The sequence below is a fragment of the Falco punctatus genome (genome assembly GCF_963210335.1).
Source record: "Falco punctatus genome assembly, chromosome: 13".
Classification (NCBI taxonomy): Eukaryota; Metazoa; Chordata; class Aves; order Falconiformes; family Falconidae; genus Falco; species Falco punctatus.
In genome coordinates, this window is record NC_137593.1 from 12,732,925 (window position 1) to 12,752,897 (window position 19,973).

Here is a 19,973-nt window from a genome sequence, read left to right on the forward strand (position 1 = left end):
CCTGGGCTGCAAGGCAGATCTTGTTGAGTGGTTTGACCTATTTGCTGCATCCTCTTTACTCCTGTCGCACAATTGCCTTCTGTTCTCCTAAAAGGGTGGCAATGGGACAGGGAGTGTTGCAAACCTCCTCCTGGGCTGTTGTCCATAGGTCACCCATGCTGGCCTTGGACCCAGTGCTTCAGCAGAGCGTGCCCCAAATCACGGAGCCTCTTGGCTAAACTTCTGTGATGCAGCTTCATCCTTTTGTGGTTTTGCTCACTCATCTAATATCCAGAGCCAGATCCTCTTCTGTGGTCTTGAGAAGCCTGGACAAACTGTGGGTCTTTGTGGCAAAACTTCTCTCCAGCATTAGAGGCAGGAGCCGTTTGGAAGGGACTGTAGTCCTGGGCTCTGCTGTGGCGTTACTGGTCCCATGGACTCTGATGACACCCCGCCCCCAAGCAGAGCCAAGGTGCTGGTTTCAGATTGGGGGCCCTCAGGATGTGCAGGGGGCAGTGGCTTATTAAACGTTGATGGAAGAAGGACCGCTGGCCACAAACTGGTGCTCAGCATGGTGGTGGCTTGGATCCAGCCCCCTCTGATTGTGTGAAATCAGGACCATCCTGCAATGAAATTGCAGCTGGATCTTGGATGGCTTTGACAGTGGTCTGTTGTCTTCTGGCATGTTTTGTCAGGGCTAGTACACCAAATACAGAGAATGAAATGTCCATTAAGGACCTGGGCTGGCCCACTGGGTTAGTGTCTTCATGGCCAAAAAGAGCTTGTTTGTGTCTGTCTGAGTTGCAGCACTTCGCTCCCACCCCTCTACCTGCTTTCCCTACCTGGGGCTGGTATCCAGTTGACAATAAGCTCCTTGGGACAAGGATATTTCCTAACTATTGTTTTTGAGCAGTGCCTGTCACACTAATCTCTAGGGAAATATAAACCTTTATTGTCATACAGATTCATAACTGCAACAGTCGTTGCTGTCTTTCATATGTGTCCCAGGAGGCTGAGTGCAATTGGCTGTGATTTCTGTTGTGTCGGCTACAAGGAGGGGACAAGTGGGTTTCCAGGTGTTTGTCCAAGCACTGGCACTAAGGAGATGGTCAGTTATTAACCTGCAGAGACTGACATGTACCCACCAGCAGAAGTGGTTCCTGGCTGGTGTTGACTGGTGGATAGAAAGTACAAGTGGGGGCTTCAAGTAAATGACTATGGAGAGCCAAATCCCATCACCAGTGGTCAGTACTGAGTGTCCAGAGAAAAACGTAAAAGGAGAAGCAGAGAATTTTTAAGGATTTTGGTGTTTTCTTCCACGTGTTTCTCCGGTGGCTTTTGAAGCCCATGAACTCATAACCACAGCATCTTGCAGCAGAAGTGGCTCTGCAGTTCAGCAGCATGTTGTGTGATGGAACACCTACTGCCTTTTCTTTGTTTCGAGACTGATGCCTTCTACTTTCATGCTTTCTTCTTCTGTTATCTGCTTTCTCTGTTTTGGCTTTTAAAAATAGTTTTATTATTTGTCATTTTTTATAAGCCTCCTACACTACACTGAGTTTATAAATTGGTTGTTAAGGTTTTGCAAGATGTCTCCTAGCAGTGCTTAGCAGATAACTTTTCTTCATCTGCTGGTTCATTTGCCCCAGCTGTAAGCCCGTGCAGCTCTTCACAACACCTTGTTGCTTCAGAGATAGTATCAATTAATCCTCGGGATACGTGGTGCTGTTTGTATTTTCCATGAGTGGAGAAGTTACGTGTGGGACTGCGGCAATGCTGGACCCGTGCCATAGGTCTGGGGCTGGGCTGAGCTCGGACCTCAGGAGCGCAGCCCCCTTCACCCTGCTGTGTCTCCTGCGGTTTGCTGTGGCACAACTGCTGGTGTAAACTTTGACAAGGGAAGATATTTGGCACATGTATTGACCCTTTTTGGGGCAGTTAGGTAGGTAGGCTGGTGTTTAGTGGATGATTGCCCCCCACCCCATTTAAGTCCCATTCCAGATAGGCCCACCTGCCTTATGGGGTGATCTTCAAAAGTGGCCGGAGTTGTAAAAATGTTGCTCAGTTAAATGACAGCGGCATCTGAGAGACACCAAATGATGCCTTTGAACAGGCTACTTTAAACTTTTGAAGTGTTTTCCTTTGGTCCTGCTAATATCCCGCAACACAAACCAGGTAAAACTATTCTGTGCCTGAAAAAAAGAAAGAACAGGGGAAAAAATAAATCAAAACCTAACTTCCCTTTGGCTTTTATCCTTGATGTCATCAAAAGACTAAAAAGGATATTTCAGGCCTGGCTTCAGCCTGATGGAACAGCAGGGAAGTTCTTTTCTATTAGATCCTTGATACAATCACGTCTGGTGAAATCACTGCGGTCACATCTGCTGAAATCTTCCATCATTTCGGATTTGTTTCAAAAGACTCAATCTTTCTGTTTTCAAAGGGCATGACTACTTTTCTAGCCCCTCCTTGGTGCCTGGAACAGTGATTAGGCATCAATCAAGCATCTTAGGTCCCTCTTGCCCAAATGCTGCAGTCAGCTCTTGTCTCCTTGTGCGTGCTTGGTGGGGCAGCCGCTTGGGACCGTTTTAGTTTACATTGAGGAATTTGAAAGAAAATGTTTGCACTTGCCTTTAGGCTCAGGGGAGAATAGACACAGCAGCTCATCTTCAGGGTGCATTATTTTCATGATAGATACCCTTGAGGGTGCATCTTTTTGCCACTGCAGTGTCTTTTGGGGCTTTAGATGGCTTTTGTGACCTTTAAAAGAAGACTGGGAAATTCTACAGTGAGAGAGATAGGATAGCAAGGGTGTATGTCTGGAAAAGGATCTTGCCTCTGGCAGTGGTATTGCTGGAGAAAGTGCAAAAAAAGGGGGCTTTTGAGGAAAAATAAATGCCAAACCCCAGCCTGAAGTATATCAAGACTGAATCACTTCTTTCCTTCTTCCTTGTTAACTTTTCTCACAGTCTCTTCTTGTACGTGTAGTGCTTGCCATCAAAAATCAAACATCTTTCCCTCCTCTCCCCCACCTGCCCCTAGCTAAAACGGGACGTAAGAGCCCCGTCCTTCTTTCTCTGTCTGTGGCTCTGTCTAAGCCCAGTGCCCAAGGCCACAGAGTAGAAATGCTAACTCCTTGTTTGGAGAGCTGTTTCATTTGCTCTTCCTACCACCTCAGTGCCTACCCAAGGGTTCTGACAGCCTGCAGAGCGTGGCAGGCGGCTGCTGCGGCTGCAGCCTGGTGGAAACAGGCAGCAGTCACTGAATTTATGAGCTCTGCCGCCTCGCCTGCGGCTCAGTCGCGTTTACCGGAGGAAAAGACAATGAAGTCTTTCAGGGCAAAAGTGCTTATTTACTATCTACTGGCTCACAAGCCCTGAATTGCCTAAATTTGCCTCTTCCTTGCTCCTCTCGTTACTTTAGTCCTCCCTTTCCATGATTACCTTTGCTGCAGAGGGCTTTTCTGCTCCCTGCTTTGCCTGATTCTCAGATCTGTAAATGCAAACACTGTTGATTTGTTGCAGCCCAAAGAGAGCTCCCCAGGCACCTCGGGCTCCCAGTAAAACCAAGGTGCCGGGAGCAGAAGACACCAGGGGGAGGGGAGGCAGCTTGTTTGTTCCAAGTCATTAGCTATGACCTTTCTTAATATCCGTGGTGTTCATCTCCATTCTTCCACTTGTGAGTTACGAGGTTATCAGTGACTTGCGATAGCAGAGTGTGCAGAGTGAGCTGCTGCTAGAAGGAAGGTTGTGTGTCTAGCTGGAGCTCTGCTGTCTTGGATGTGTCTGTGCATATATAACAGCGCTGCATTTCCCAATGACAACAGCTTGCATTCCTGGGGCACAGCTCGGAGGATGAGCTGGCCACAACGCTCGTGAAAGCCACTCAGCTCAGCCTGCTTTAGAGAAGACTTGAGCAAGGCTGAGGTGGAAGGGGAGAAGGTGGATCTCGATGCTGGAAAATTGCGCTGCGGCAAGCAAAGTCTTGATGCTCTGAAAGTGTTCAGGAGTCTGGCTGTTGCTTTATGTTGGTAGAAAATACACACCCAGGCTCTGGAGTTACTTCTAACCTGCTATCCATGTAAGTCAGCAGGTCGCTACTGCAGAGTCACCCTCCATCCTTCCCAAAAGAGCAACACCGATGGGCATCAGCGTGATTTTCCATAGAGGCTCAGAGGCCAGCCTGGCAGCCCACATCACATCTCTCATGCCAGGAGCTAATTACTGTCCCAAGCTGCAGCACTGCGTGGCAGCAAACAGGGCATGGAGAGAGGGGAAAACAGAATAAAAGAGAGGTGGCTGGGTCTGGGTAGGGAAAGGAATTTGGAGCAGGAGCTAGGAAGGACATCTGGGAGCCAGATTCTTCTCTTTGAGCCCGTGGCAAGGAGCTGGCTTAGACAAACAAGAAGTGTTCTTGTTTCTCTGCTCTAACCTGCAAAATGTGGTAAGAGTCAGTGATCTAGGTTGTAGGAAAAGGTGGCATCTAGGGAAATCAGCATGCTTTTCATGTCTCCTAGCTCAGTGAATAGTCTTACAGCCTTTTTAGCAGTGAAGCAAACTTTGATGCTGTGCATTGCCCTCTGCATGGCATGTTCTGTAATGAATGTCCCTTGGGGTGGTGCAGGGGGACCTGTGGCACTGACTGGTGTTGAGTGGTAGGATTAGCAAAATTAAAGCCAGTTTTCATCAGAACACAGTGAGCTGAGAGGGCTCAGGAGTGGATTACCATCGCAGCTACTCTGAGCTGCACACCAGGAGTTCAGGGGTGGACAAACAAGCCAAGCAGTGAAGCTCTCTGCTGCTTTTCTCTCTTTTGCCTCGCAGCAGGGACTGAGCCAGGGGATAGGAGTGTAGGCATTGCAGAAGTTCACGTGAGTCTCTGGCATGAGTAATTTGTTGGACTGGGTTGGCTTATGTTTGCTTTTTGTCGAACTCACGTTGGCCGGGCCAAAGATAGCATCCTTTTTTTTCTAAACCCATTTTTCCATATTCTGTTGGCTGAAAGGGAGGGCGCACAAGCGACATGTCTGCAACAATGCTGTAAATCCAGACAGAAATAGAATTAGTGGTTCTTTCTGGTTCCGGTGTTTGTATCTGCGAGGTCGTGAGCTTAAACAGTCTGGGCTCCTCGAAGTAGAGCCGTGTCTGTGTGAACCTGTTGTGCCTTGGGACCTGGCGCTTGGATTTTGTTCCAGAGCGATATCATAAAACTTTTATAGCAATGTCATGATGAAGACCATGAGAAGAGAAATAACTTAACCCTCTCTTGCTAAAGTTAGCGTTGCAAATTCTTCTCCTGTTTCCACATGCAGCATTTCCTCAGTCGAGTCTGGAGCACTGTGGGGATAAAAATGCAAGAGTCATGGATATAGGGAAGAGACAGCAAGCAGAAACCTGTCTTTGCAAGGATTACCATCTCTTACATGTACATAAAGTCCAGTCCTCTCCCAGTAGGCCCTTACAGAAATCGGTAGTGTTATTTGTTGGCACTGTCGTACTGTGTTGTGCTCCAGCATTTGTAGAATTGGGCTCTTAATCTATGTTGATTATGTTTTAATTGAATAAATAAATCTTTTACAGAGCCCAGAATCAATAGAGATGTTTCCATGCTATTTTATTTTATTTTTCTAGGTTTCCTAAGGACATTTAACTTTTACAACCTTACAACTTGCTCTGCAGCATTTGCTAGTCAGCTATTGCGTAATTGTTCTGGGGAATGAGAACCTGGGAATAATATGGCCCAGAAATGCTAAGAAGCAGAAATGAAATCGGCTGCTCTTCTCATCTGCCAACATCCCTCCTCTTCAGGGTCAGGGTACCAAACAGGCCAGGGCTCCAGTTTTATGCCTCGGTCTGCCATTGACTCGATTTATCACCTCAAATGTCAGGGCTTTGGGTGCCCTTTGCATCCCTGGCCCTCTCCCCACCCCCATTTCCAGGCTTTTGGCTGCTTAGCTTAAAAGTTCTCTGGAGTGGAGCAATCACGGTTTTTGTGTCTGGGAAGCCTGTGCCTGCCCTGTACTTACAGGCCAACAACTGGAAGATGGAGAAAAACCGAACAAGAGCCATGAAATGCACTAATAGTGGAAAGGAAATTGTACTTTAGCAGTTTTAAAAATCCAGGTGCCTACAGCTAGCCAGGAGTAACAGTCTGGGGTAATTCCTGTGAAAAGTTTTTCTTTTTTTTTTTTTTTTTCTTTTTTAACAATAGTTTGACTAGAAAACCTTTGGCTCTATAGTAAAATTAGGCAAGAAGAATTGAGTTTGTAAGTAGTTTCTGTCCTGACTCTCAGCCTTTTAAATGATGTGTTCTTGCATAAAGCACATTGGAGCTTCCATTTTCTTGTTAGTCAAGCCAAATTTATTGTAATCCAATAAGATTTAATAATCATTAGGAACTAATGAATGCCTCAGCACATATAAGCTTGGCAGATCAGAACCTGCCTGCTTTGCATAGTCTGTCTCTTTGACCAATATGCCATTTATGTGTTGGATTGATGACTGGGGAGTTCTGTAAAACAGGTAATGATTGAATGCTCCTGAGATTAAATTTAAATAAAAACTCTCTGGAACAGCCAGTGAGCCAAAGGAAAAGGTGAATTCTTGGCTTGGAAAATTGAAGTAACTTGGTGAGAGTGAAGGCAAACAGAGCTGGATTGTCTGTGGGGAGGTGCTGGTATGGTCTGAACAGGCTTTACACTTGAAATTAGGTGAGCTGATAGGTAATTCTTTAGTATTTTTGTTACTGTAGTAGTCGAGCTGCAGATGACTCCTTCTGCACTGAGCTCAGTACGTCGAGAGACTCTGTCTGGGGGATTTGCAGATAAGTCAGTCATGGAAGGACGGAAAATATTGACTATGACTCAGGTTGAGAAAGGACTTTCAATATGTAATATTCCACTTGACTCGAGAACGCAGTTTCTGCGCACAAGCTGGCTCCGTTGGGCTAGGTCCTGGCACCAGCTTCACATGTGATAGGGTTCCTTAGCTGATTTTCTTGAACTTATTCCTGACAGAGCTGCCTAATTTCCAAAGCACTGAAAACACTGAGGGGGGAGACATCTCCTAGCTTGTACCTGCCATTGCGCACTGCTGGGAGGTACTGCTCTTGGGTCGGACTGTACAGCACAGAGGTCCTTCCCTGAGATTTTGGACTAGGCTGATTTTTCAAAAGCAGAGTGTGTGAATAAGTCCTCTGTTAAAATGCTTGTTCTAACAGGGATTGCGCTGCAGCCCTTGAACAGTGGCTTGGGGATCACATACTCTCCTGCAGTGGTGAGACCTGGGTTTTACTTTGAGAGGTGCATGCTGGTGGTGAAAATTCATATCTCTTCCCTTCCAAGTGAGCATCCCTACCAGCCTGGATACGAGTGGGGCTTGGCTGTTTTGAAAGCAGAGAGAAAGCAAGATGTATTGAATCAGAAAGGGTCCTCGATGTAGGCTGGTATTTGCTGTGGCCCTGGGCTTGCCTGTGTAATAGGCCTTTTCACAAGGACCTGATTTATGTTATTTTGTGACCGCTTATTGAAAATCATGCCCTTCACCTTGAATCTGCTAGAAATGAATTGAACTTTTTCACTGCTCCTTGAAGGAACTAATTTTTTAGATGGAAATTGTGAAGTGTTGAATCGGACAGGTACAGCTACCGTAAACTGATGTAAAATAAATACGGATGCAGGTGGCCAGTCGCTGGCCACTGTGGCTTGCAGATCTTTTCTGTTTGTGCTTTGCTTGGCATGGGAATGTGGCAGAAGAGATGCTCTCAGGATCCAGGTGCTCCAAGCTTGTCCCCAGCTCTGGCTGCCCAGCCAGGCATCCTTGTAAAATGCATCTTCTCCATCTGTGGGAGCAGGAATTGTCCTGCTTCCACCTCAGCGGCAGATTGCACATGGAGTTGTGTAATCCTCTCAGTCAGTTTAACACAATGGCACTACTGTTGGAAATACATGAAGAAAAAAACCCAAAGCAGCCTAAATCCTTGTGAGATGGAGGCTTGCTGCTGGTTCTGGGAGAGAGCTATAGCGTTTCAGCATGTTTGTCCCTGCAACCCGAGAGTTATGCTGGGCATGGTAGCAGCTCTATGAGGACAGTAAGAAACCATATGCCAGGCCAAGTGGTTTGAATAACTGGAAATCTTCTTTCTTCTTCAAGGTGAATCCTGGTGGCAAGACACTTGAGGAGAGGCGGTCCAGTTTGGATGCAGAAATTGACTCTCTGACCAGCATCCTGGCCGACCTAGAGAGCAGCTCTCCTTACAAACCTCGGACTCAACAGGTTAGTGGCACACTGTGTAAACAGAGAGTGGGAGAGTGGCCAGCATCAACTGCTGGAGTCAATTTGCTAACCACTTGGTATTTGTTGCAAGCAGGCGTGCCAGTTCCTCCTGATAGCATCCAGATGTGGCTGTCAGTGGGGAGAAGGGTGCCGTGCTCTGAAGGGGGCACCGGCTCAAAAGCTGCCGTACCTCTGAGCAAAGGGCCTCTGATCCTGATTGTTAGATTGCCACAGAGATTGTTAGAAAAATACTTGCAAAAAATGGCATTTCATTCGCCTCCACTTTCCACCAACAATAGCTTGTGAATTAAAACCTGCTCAGCTCACAAGCACTTCTACGCTTTTATTTTCTTGTTGTTTTTCTGTTTTGTTAACTTTTATCTGTCACACTGCCAGAAGGATCCAGATATCCGTGTCTCAAGTTGTTTTCTTTTGTTTTTTGTCATCTAATCAGTGGCGACGAAGTGGCTTGGATCATAGCTCAGCTGTCAGGGTGGCTGTAGCCCAGCGAGGCAGACTGGAATTTGCACTTACTCTGCTGTGTCTAGACAAGGACTGCAGGGGTGACAGCAGCTCAGCTAATTTTTGTCACTCATCTAGGTAGTGCTTGAGTGGAACTATTTAAGTTCTGGTGAGATGTCATCTATTTATCAGAGGAAGTGGTGACACCCCAGTGGCACTTTAAAAAGGGCAGTTCTTGAGACCTCGCAAAATCATCCCACGTGTTTGTGCCCAGTTGTGCCCTGCCTTTGCTTCCTAATCTCATGACTGGTCTCGTTTCTTACATGTATATGGGTGTGTAGGCACGTATGCAGCTATATGCATGCCATGTGTGTCTTACCAATGTCATCCTTGAATAAAACCCCAAAAGTAAAAATTATCAAAGGAATAGCTGAGTGATGCGGTGCGCTCCCGTTACCAGACCTTCTCTTTGCTTTGTGGTTTTTTGGTTCTTTTCATTGCTGCATTTGTTTTCAGCAATTAAAAAACCGATACCCTTGGATCAAGAACTGAAGTAGTGATCAGAGTTCATTTAGATTTGCTCTTGTTTAAGTATGTGAACTTAGCAAAAGCAGAAATAAATCAGATTTGTGTGCTTTTGAAAGTATCCATCGGCCAGAGCACAGAGGCTCTGGCACAGTGACCTGTGTGGTTTCTGTCCCTTATTCAGGGACCTCCCAATAAATTCTTCTTTCATTCTAGCAGCATGTACATGGTTATTGCATAAACTTACAGACTTGCCCTTGAAAAACAGTCTGATTTAGGTCAGTCAGTCAAAAAGAGCAACAATACGATTCAGTGCTTTTCCCAGCGGGTTTTTTTTGTTGTGATAAATGAGACAAGTGTTAACAGTGACAGTGCTTAGGCACCGTGTCAAATAACCCGTATTCATTTTGTTCGTGTGGGCCAAACACATGCGAATACGCAGTTATGGGAAATGCTTTATAGTGTCAAAACACTGCAAGAGTTCGCTGGAAGAGGTCTGAAGCCACCATTTTCCTTGGAAGTACCGGCGGTCAGCTCCAGCATCTTTGTAGAGACGTTTAACTTCTGTAACCTCTTCACTGAGTTTGTGTAGTTTGCTGGCAGTACTGCTGACTGTCTCCTGATACTTCTTCTGTTGGGATCTGGTGTTCCGTGAGTAGGTAGGGTTTTCACTTTTATTTTGTACCTATGCCATTAAAAAAAAATTAATAAACATAATTATTTTGTGGCATTCAAATGCAAAATTCTGCAGGTGTATTTTGAGTTTCTGGAGGTTCAGAAGGCATAGCCCAAGTTTTGGATTTGATCTGGCTGCTTAAGTTCATCATCCTCCAAGATGGCTTGCGCTGCCCAGTGCATGTGCTTGTTCCCCTGCCCTTTTGCCCACAGTTCAGGTAGGGGCTCCAAAGACTTGTCCGCAGTGCCTAGGAGCAAGAGGATGCTGCTGCTTCCTGGAGCGTTACAATCACTATGTGTGATCCAGTGGGCAGAAGAAGCTGAATTTCATTTCTGGGACCAAATCCCAACTTTCTTTGTTCAGTTTATCAGACTTTTCAAGATTTATTGGTTAAGGTAATGATGTCCTGTGAAAAGTACAGCTACAGCAACTTCTAACTATAGCTGTTAGAGTTGAATGTGTCATCTGATGTAATTAAAAAGTACTCGAACAAGTCCTTGAAAGGTGGAACTAGAACGTAAAGCTTTGATATTTTCCTTTGTTTGATCTGTACTAAGTATTAAAACTGGTGAGTCATTTGATGGTCTTATAGTAGGATAATAGATTAGGCTGCAAATTGTGAGGTGCTTAGAACATCAGCACATTTATTGGATTACACCTTAGCTGACCTTTCCAAATTTATCAGGATAATGGCTGCAGATAGGAAAATAGAGTTACAACTTGTTTTCGGAGAAGACGTTTCCAGTTGTGCTTATGTGGTTAAAGCATTATAATAATTTTATAGGTATACCTTGCCCTTGGGGATACTCCTGTTCTGGTATAAAAGAAATTTTATTGTTAGGTTTCTTTTTTATATTATCTTGAAGATAGTTTTAAAGCAACATAGACTAAACTGTAACATCTCACTGGAGTAGGAGTGATAGCAGGATAATGACAAGCAGTTCATTTGACGTGCCCTACCTATTGGCATAAATTCACACAGAGGGAAGCTCTTTCAATCCTTGGTACAAGTTGAGGGTCGCAGTGAGATGCGCTACGCCGGGAGGTGCTTCTGAAGCAGAGGGATCTGTACCCTCCGTGGTAGGTTTGGAAAGTCCATAGTACTTCTCAGAATGGATGGGCCAGTGTCAACCCCGGACGATTCCCCTTGGCCAGCAGACCTGCTGCTGAGGACATGGAGAAGTATGAATCTCTGCACCACCCCTGCCTTGTTTACCTGGGCACTCTGGTAATGTTTTCTGTGTGCCAGGCAGGTGACAAGGACATTGGCCTGAGCTAAAAATGACCACCATTAGTAGAAGGCAGGGAGAGAGTTCTGACACCTGCAGCCAGCAGCACCTTCCTTGTACCCAGTGGTCCTGCCTAATTCAAGGCAGCTGAGCAGGAAAGTGAAGGTGGAAGGGTCGGTCACCCAGGTCCTACTGGCTGCTCCCCATGCTTCAGGCAGAGGTGGTAGGGTGCTGTTGTCCTTCAGAGCTATGTTGATCTCTCCTCAGAAGCCACGAGTTTGAAAAGCATTTTCTCAATATAAATCCTTTATGGAGCAGAGATCTTTCCTCTCCGTAGCAGCAGGTTTGGTGGGAGGAGGTCCTTCTACAGGTCTGGTACCCCAATGTCAGTCAACCCTGACGTTGCTAAACCTCAAAGTGAAAGATTCTCTCAGGCTTCATTTCTGGTTAATTCTTGTCTCTGTCTTGAGGCAGTTGGGAGAGTCCCCCACAGCAGAGGTTTTCTAGGTACTGATAGCTTACTTCATATTGGCCATCAGCAACATGAGGGTGAGAAGCAGCTTTCAATCACCATCACATCAGCCCCGGGCTGAGCCCAAGACTTGCAAGTGAAAGTCTTCCTGACTGAGTCACAGAAGCATTCAAAAGTGATTAAAATGCTAGGTTTTTTTTCTTTATAAATTGCACATATCAAAAAGAGCAGAAAATTACAAGACTTAAATCATCATCTTTAAATGATGCTGTGTTGCAGCTAAGGATGCCTTCTGTTATGTGAGGTGGTGTAGGAGAGACCCTATTTCCAGAATTCAGCTGGAGCTGGAGTTTTAGAAAGAACCAAACATGACCTGAGCTTGAGAGGTTTCTGTGTGACCTTCACCAGAATGGTGAAGCCTTCTGGTGAGTGAATTGGAGGAGACCAACATGATCTCAACATTACTGAGATGAGCTTGCCTTAGGTATTGTTTGAAGAACTGCAGATGTATTATGAAAGCATCTGATTAATATTTTCCTCCCGTTTGGTAAAGTTTAAAAATGCTAGTGTCATGAGTAAGGTGCTGCTCTGGTGTAGCTGCGATGTGGGTTTTGTTTACACATCACACCTTCTAAATTGCAGTGGCCCATTGGAAAGTTCAGAGGTAGAAAATCAACTGTGCCTCTCATTAGGAAGAGGAGGTTATATAGCCAAAGCATTTAGGTGCATAACTTCCGTGGATGGGAGCAGGGGGTATTCCTAAATTGGGTGAACCCCGACTAGGGGGCCTGGTGAATGCTGAGATTGTCTGGCTCCTTTATTAAAAGGTATCTTCCCCAATTTTTACCAGTTCTGCATAAATTCTTCCCTAAGAGATGAGTGCAGCAAGGCCTTAAGCAAAAAAATGTGCCAAACTTCAGCCCATAAAATAAATGTTTCATTTTTTTAAAAAACAAGAAAACTTTGTGACTCTGGAGAGAGGGCTTCCAGCAGAGGCTGTGAAAATGAAATATTAGAAACAGCAGCATACAAAAGCTCAGGATTTTTTGTTCCTGCTGTGAATTGTGTATTGAATGCTGCTTGCTTTGTACAGAATTGGACACCTACCTTCTGAAACTCTTGAGTTTTACCCCAGATTTCCAACAGACAGTCTGTTTGGCAAAACAGGACTTTGTGGTAGGTGTACCAGGCAGGTAGTAAGATGTACCTGGCCCAAAGGTAATTAGCATTTTTTAAAAAGCAAATACTGGGTGGCCAAACTTTATGGAGTATTTAAATAGCAAAAAAACCCATGCTTTGATGGTCAAGATCAAATCTACTGGTGTGCAGCTCTCGGAGGCAGCTTGATCCAAAGGGGACTGGGCTGACATGCTGGAGACCTGTTTCATTCCCAGGTACCACCACTGTGCTAAATGACTTTGAATGTAGCATTTCTGCCCTGCTTCTTCTCAAAACCTCTTCTGTGCTTGTAGCTTGACAGTCTCTTCAATGTGATTTGCCTCTTTCAGTGTGATTTGAAACCTTGGTCTGGTTGAAGGCCTTTAGGTGATGTGTATCATTGCCCTCAGTATTAGACATTTGACACTATCCGACACCATCAGCCTAAGTGAGTAATATTTTGAGGGAAAAGCAGCTCATTCTCAGAGTGAGCTGCAGAACAGTAAAAAGTAAAGAAAATTAAATTTAAAAATCATGATACATTTTCATTAAGTTCCAAACATACTGGGAAATAAAGTCTTCTAATGACTGGAATTTAAAAGGGATTTAAATGTTTGACAGTGTTGGTTGTTATTCCATCACTTCTTTTGACAATCATCTGGGGATAACAAAAGCAGTGAAAAGGCAATGGACATGTTTTCTTGCAGAGTGATGGGACAGGATTGAGCACTTTCAGCTGCAGGATGGTAAACCACAAAACAAGGCAAAATGTTGAGCGCTGAAGATTCCTAGGAGCACTCTTCCATGTGCGTTTCTAATTTTAGTGCCCCACTTATAGCTGTGCCAGGAATGCACGGCTAAGAGTTCAGGAGTTTTATCTTTGTTTACATGGAGCTGTATCTCCAACCGTGAATAAAGCCTCCTACTCAGCAAAGAGCAGCACATTCCCCTGGCATCAAAAAAGAGCTTTATGATTGCTCTTGGTTTGGGCTGTGAGATTGACATACGGATCTGTGAAAACCAGCTCGCTGAATCTGTATTCAACGCAGCGCATGCAAATTTGCTAGTCCAGGCTCAGTCTGGTTTCCTTGTTCCTGTTATTTGCCTGTGCCTGGCTTCTTAGGTTGGTACGCACCGAAAAGATCTTGCAAGCACAGTCTGCGGAGTATTTGATAGCATCCCAGTTGTTGTCAGGAAGGTTTTTCTTTCTTTTAAGAGTGAAAATTTAGGGGTACAAGCAAATTAAGATTAATTAAGTGGTTTCCAAACTAATTCGCTCCCTCCTGTAGCATTTATGTGACAGAGAGTTTGTGGTTCCTCAGTTATAGGACTTGGTGGGATTCGGCTGTTTCAGGTGTTCAGAGTGGTGCTGAGTCTTTTCTCAGTGCAATTTGGGCTGAAATCAATGGCTACACTTCTGCTGTCTTCAGATGTGATATATGAGGTAAATAAAAGTGCCCAGGCCTCTTTCTGCTGGTCTGAGCACATCTAATCTGTGGGCATCTGTGCAGCTTTCCCAAGAGACTTCTGAGCCTAGCAGCACAGTGTGGTAGCCACACAGTGCTTTCCCAGTGGCTCTCTGCATTTGTTCTCTTCAGGTCTCTGCATTTTGGGTTTTGTGGGCTTTTTAATCTCCTTGGTTGTGGGACAGAAGGTCTTGTTGGGAATGAGCCCAACTGCTGAAACTGAGAAGCATCCCCCATCCATACTAAAATGTTGATGACCTTTTAGTGGGAACATCCAGCTACTCCAGAGCTACGTCTGCTACACAACACTTTTTATGAAGGTTGTGAGTTGCCACCATCTCCCCGCTGACTTGGATGGCTCACGTGGACACAGAGGGATGACTTCCCCATAGAATTGTGCCCAAGGTGGTGTTGAGCTGGTGAGCTCCAGCAGTCGTAGCAGCACTGGAGGGCTCATCCAGGCTCACTGCAGGGCTAGCTGGCAAGGGCTGTTCTCAGCAGGCTGTGACACTTTTGCCATAGTCACAGACATCAGGAATTGCATGGGCTGTTTTAAAGATGGGGTCACATTTGAGACCTGCTCCTGCTTCTGGCTGCACCACGCTGGCTTTGCGCTGTTTGGAAAATCTGGGTGGGTGACTTACAGTAGAAAAGGAAGTGTCCCATCTGGAGCAATTTCAGTGGGTTCCTCCCAGCACTCGAGAAGCAAAGCCACTATGTCCAGGAAGCTCTTCCTTCTATTCCCACACCCCATGGGTGGTGGCTGAGGTGGTCCTGAGGTTGAAGATTTCTAGGAGCACTGCTGTGGGCGTGCTGGCTGCCAGCCGCACGTATCTGACGTGCCTGAGGGCAGAGGAGCATGCACAGGGCGGGGGATGTTCACCCACCTGTGTGTGAGTGGGGAGGCACAGCCAACAGATGATTTCATAGAATCATCGGGTCATTTAGGTTGGAAAAGACCCTTAAGATCATCAAATCCAACCGTTAACCCAGGACTGCCCAGTCCACCGCTAAACCATGTTCCTGAGTGCCACATCTACACATCTTTTAAGTACGTCCAGGGAAGTTTGGGTTTGGCCTTTCTCTACAAGAAGGGAAAACCTTCCTGTGCTCATCAGCTCCAGCCGGTGCATGCAGCAAACTGACACTGCTCTGATTGGCAGATGCTTGAATCGGTTGCATCTGCTGGTACGTATTAAATCTTAATCCTTTTGATAAGAGCATGTCCATGAAGATTTTTAAAGAAAGTTTTCTGAGATCCCAGATTATCAGCTTGTCACAGATGAACAGGATAAGAGTGACCTTTGCAGGGTATTATTTCTTCCTCTTCTACTATCATCAGAGTGAAAATAAAGCAGCACTACTCCTGCTGTTTCTTTTTTCTGATATATAATCAAGTTCACAGAAATCTTGGTAAGGTTTACTCTTCCCCATTCTCCTTTCTCTTTTTTTTACATCCATTTGGGTTTTCTGCCTACATGCTTGGCTACAGCTTTAGATGATGACTAGTGTTGGATATATTGGACTTTAAAATCTGTGCAGGCATCTCAAATTTGTGTGTGGATAAAGATAAACATTTACTTTCGCAACGGCGGTAAAAAGCAAATAGTACCTCATAATTTGGTCTTTTTTTCATTCTGCATTTGTGATTATTTTGTTGTGAGTGGTTGAGAGCGGGACCCTTACTCTCTACAGCTGTTCAAGGCCTTCTGTCTATTGTTACGGTTTGTTTTCTTTTTCCCCGCAACGGGACCAAGCTGCTCTATACCATCATCTCAGGAAGCCTGTCATCATTTCCCCATCCTTGGGTTTTGGCACTCGCTGTGGTTTGGCACTCATCTCAAAGGGACCCGGCGCACTTCACAAGCTCTCCATGTGTCTAGCCAGCAAAGAGCAGCCACCTCTAGGGCAGAGCCCTGTGTTTCATTGGGACACATGCTCTGGTTGCATCCTTGCACGGGTCGATGCATCTGAGTGCTTTGGCAGCAGTAGAGTCACCACCATGACAGCAGCCCTGTGAAATACGGAAGCGTGCTTGCTGTTCCATGGGCGAGGGAGGAGCCGAGGCACTGGGAGATTAGATGACTTGGTTTGTGCATGGGTCATCAGTGGAGCTTAGGCCAGACCATGGGCACCCCATCACAGGTTTAACCTTCTCATGTAGCACATGTGAATGGGTGGGCAGAGTGTACATGAGAACGTCGCCTGTCAGGAGGATTTGGAGAGGTCTCAGGTGTGGGGAGATGCATCCACCTCTGTCTTGGAGCGTGTGAACTGAGCAGGGAAAGTACGAAAGACTTTTTTCTTCTGTGGAGGAGTTTTGCTTGAAACTCGGCTATGGTTTTGTAATTTGCAGCCAACAGGCTTCTTGATACAATGTCTTGGCAGTAAAACCTGAAGGATTCAAACCCTCAGGCTCAGAAAGTTGTGGTGTCCTGGACCTGTGTCATCACCCTGATGTGCCCAGCATTCTAGAAGTGTTTTCCCCACCTGCCTACCCCTGGAAGTTGAAGTTAGTCCTCTAAGGTGGTGATTTCCCCACATGTGTGGCAGCAACTCTCCTGCACGATGTCTTCCAATTAAACAGCTGGCACAACTTGAAATGGAAGCATAGCTGGTTAATTCTTCCCATCGGTGTCCAGCAGTTGGCTGCTCCCGACGTACGTTGAATCCAGCAGCCACTCTGAAGTGGGTCAGAGAGGGGCGCATGTATGCGGAACACAGTGGCTGGAGAGGACGGACCCAGAGCCGTGTCTCGGGGAGCTGCGGCGTGGTGCTGGCTGTCCTTGCCGTGGCACAGGGGCTGGCCCATCCGCCCACGTGCACAGTGAGCTCTGAGCCTGCTGGCTGTCTTGCCAGCAACCTAAACTTTTGCTCTTCCAGGCTGCGCTGTAACGAGAATCTCTGACCTGAAACGTGGATTGTTTGGCTGACATACACAGATAAATGCCGCGGCTTAATACTAGGGGGACAAGGGAAGCAGGAGAGGTGACAGAGGAGAACAGGAAGGGTCAGAGTCTGCTCAAGATGTAAGACACAAGTCCATAGGAAATCAGGCTTCCTTTGCTCTGCTCTTTATGGTTTCTGTTCCTTTTGTGTTGAGTATTTCTCTTCTGCACGCACTAGGAACCAGCTGTGTTTCCCTCCCTGTTAGGGAAATAGTTCAGAGCCAAGGGAACAGCACAGCAACTTACAGCAACACCTGCGTGGCAATGCATCACTTGGGACTTTGCTCCCACTGTGGCCTTGCTCTGGAAGTCTTCCTCAGGCCATTTCCATCAAAGTGGGAACAGCGACTTTGTGATTCGTCCCTTACACTCACAGCAAGGAGAGCATTGCCTTGACATGCCTTCAAATTGTCTCAAATCTACCCAGAGACCATGGAAGGGCAGGCGCAGATCCTGCTGACGTGAGTTACTGTTGAGTCGGGCTCTTTAAAAAAGGAGGGCAACTAGCTTCTGCGGTTGCAGTTTCTAAATACATTTGAAAGGTGAAGGTTAAAGCATGCAAGGGAGCCCTAGCATTTACAGTAAGGCCTTCACAAGTTTGTCATGAAGTACGGTTACGTACTGGTGCCTCTTTGTGTGAGCACATGCAGCTTTTCACGTGTTTATCCTTGTAATCCCCTGAGGAAGAAGTTTGATTCTTTTCTTCTGCAAATGGGGAGCTGAGGCACAGAGAGACTGTGCAGGTTGTGGTGAAACAGGGCTTTGGACACACATCACTGACGTTCTGGAATAGTTTTGTCATACGCTTGTCCGTGCTGTCTTTCATGGTTTGTTTTTACAAGGGTCTGTCCTACTGGGCAGAGAGGCTCTCTCCCTGGAGCCCTTGCTGGGCAGTCCATGTCAGAGCAGCTCTATTCCCAGCCCCATTTCAGGTAGGGCCACCTGGAAGAATCTAGAGCCCTACAGAAAAGTGAGAGTTGGCCATGCAGTTTCTACATGAGACCCTGCTACCAGTGCATAAATAAACATGATACATTTATAGCCTGAACATATCTGAGGATTGTTGCAAGATGTTCCTAGTTCAAAACCATTAACCATTAAAGTAAGAGGCAGATGCATCTGTGAACAGTTTAAGGGGCTGCGTCTATATTTTCTCGTATCGATTGCCTTTTGCCTTCCTGTCTGGAACCTTTTGAGAGATGACTGTGATGCTGAGATGCATTGTCTCCTGTATATTAAAGCAGCATAAGCTAAAAAAAACCCAGCCCGCACCCAGCCTGTATCTGAAAGCTATGAATTGATAGATCCTTGCTATAGCTCTTCAAATAACTGTAAATTACTCCAGGCTGTTACAGTTTCATTGTAAGGAAGTTCCTTCCTTGACTCAGACTTTTTTGCATCATAGTAAAATGCAATTAGGTGACGTACATATTGTGGCTTGGAAGCACTTACAATTTTCTCAGCCTTATGTTGTCAACTTTTTCTCAATAGCAGGCTTGTGGACTGTGTCACTGTGTCTGTGTTAGCATATATTATCACCATATGGTGTTTCAATAGTGAATAGGAAACTTCTATGAGTATTTAAAAGAGGATGAAATGGAAAAAAATATTACAGCAAGATAAACCTAACATGCTGCTTCACGGTTGGACTTGATGATCTTAATGGTTGGACTTGGTGATCTCAAAGGTCTTTTCCAGCCTAAATGATTCTGTGATTCTATGATTCAGTGATTCACAGCTGAAAGTGAACACTCTAGCTGCTGTTTCTATGGGAAATCAATAACGCATTGGTCCAATGAGTATTACTGTCTTCTCCCACAGATTAAAAAGACCCACCAAAACCTAAACTAAAAAACAAACAAACAAAAAATGGACCTGGCCAGAAAAATGAGATTTTGATGCAGTTGTATAAATATTTCTGCCAACATTTGCAGTCTGAGACTGATTCCTCCCTACCCAAGCAAAACATTTGAAGTCGTACAATGAATTCTTTGCTTGGAAAGAAGTTTCATGTGCATAAGTATAGCAAGAACGAGGGCAAGTTGTGCAGTTTTTCTGGCATTATGTGTAAAGACAGATAGAATTGTTGCGATCATCTAACCTGGTTGTTAGCATCACCCAGGTCAGAGATTTTGCTGTCTTGTCATAAGTAGCACTGTTGTTTGTCTTTGGGTTGATGAGAGACTGGGTACATTACCCCCTCTGGAGTGATTTGTAAGAAGTTGATGAGAGCCCATTGCTGTTCCAAGAAGCTCAGAGCCATGAAAAATTGCCATCTTGCATACCAGCAATCACTCCAGCCATCCTGGGGGCTCAGGCAATTCTGATTCCCTCTTCCAAAACCATTAACTCTCGATCCAAGGAGAATTCAAGAAAGATGGGAAGCACAATTCTGTTTCCATCTAGCAGAAAGCCAGGATGCACATGCAGTTTCAAGCTGTGATTATCAAGAGGGGAAGAGAAGGTGTCAGGGTTGATTACTGTGCTGGTTTGCAGAAAGACCAACTGTGCATTACATGAGATATTTGTGCAGTTAAGACCATTTTGCAGTCTTAAAAAGTGATGGATAAGCCACTGTTGTTCAGCTGGGATTTTTTGAGCACTGTACAGTTCAGCAGGGAGATAGTACAAGTATTGTATTGAACTCTATGTAATCTTTTTCTGAAAACATTTTGACTGGAGTCCACATCAGTGGCTAATGTCCCGAGTGCAAGACAGGGGATCTGGCTGTGGAAGAGGGTGGCCACGAAGGTCACGGTGTTTTATGAGGCCCTAGTGAGAGAGA

At 45.6% G+C, this 19,973-nt stretch overlaps 1 protein-coding gene across 17 annotated transcripts in view; it reads left to right on the forward strand.

Annotated features, from left to right (window-relative positions):
• LPP (LIM domain containing preferred translocation partner in lipoma) overlaps positions 1-19,973 on the forward strand; it is a 371,893-nt gene that overhangs the window by 206,673 nt on the left and 145,247 nt on the right. For all 17 annotated transcript variants that reach the window (XM_080409296.1, XM_080409294.1, XM_080409284.1 and 14 more), the window contains one exon: positions 8,130-8,252. In XM_080409296.1, the coding sequence (XP_080265422.1) occupies positions 8,130-8,252 (123 nt within the window). The remainder of the gene's footprint in view (positions 1-8,129; positions 8,253-19,973) is intronic.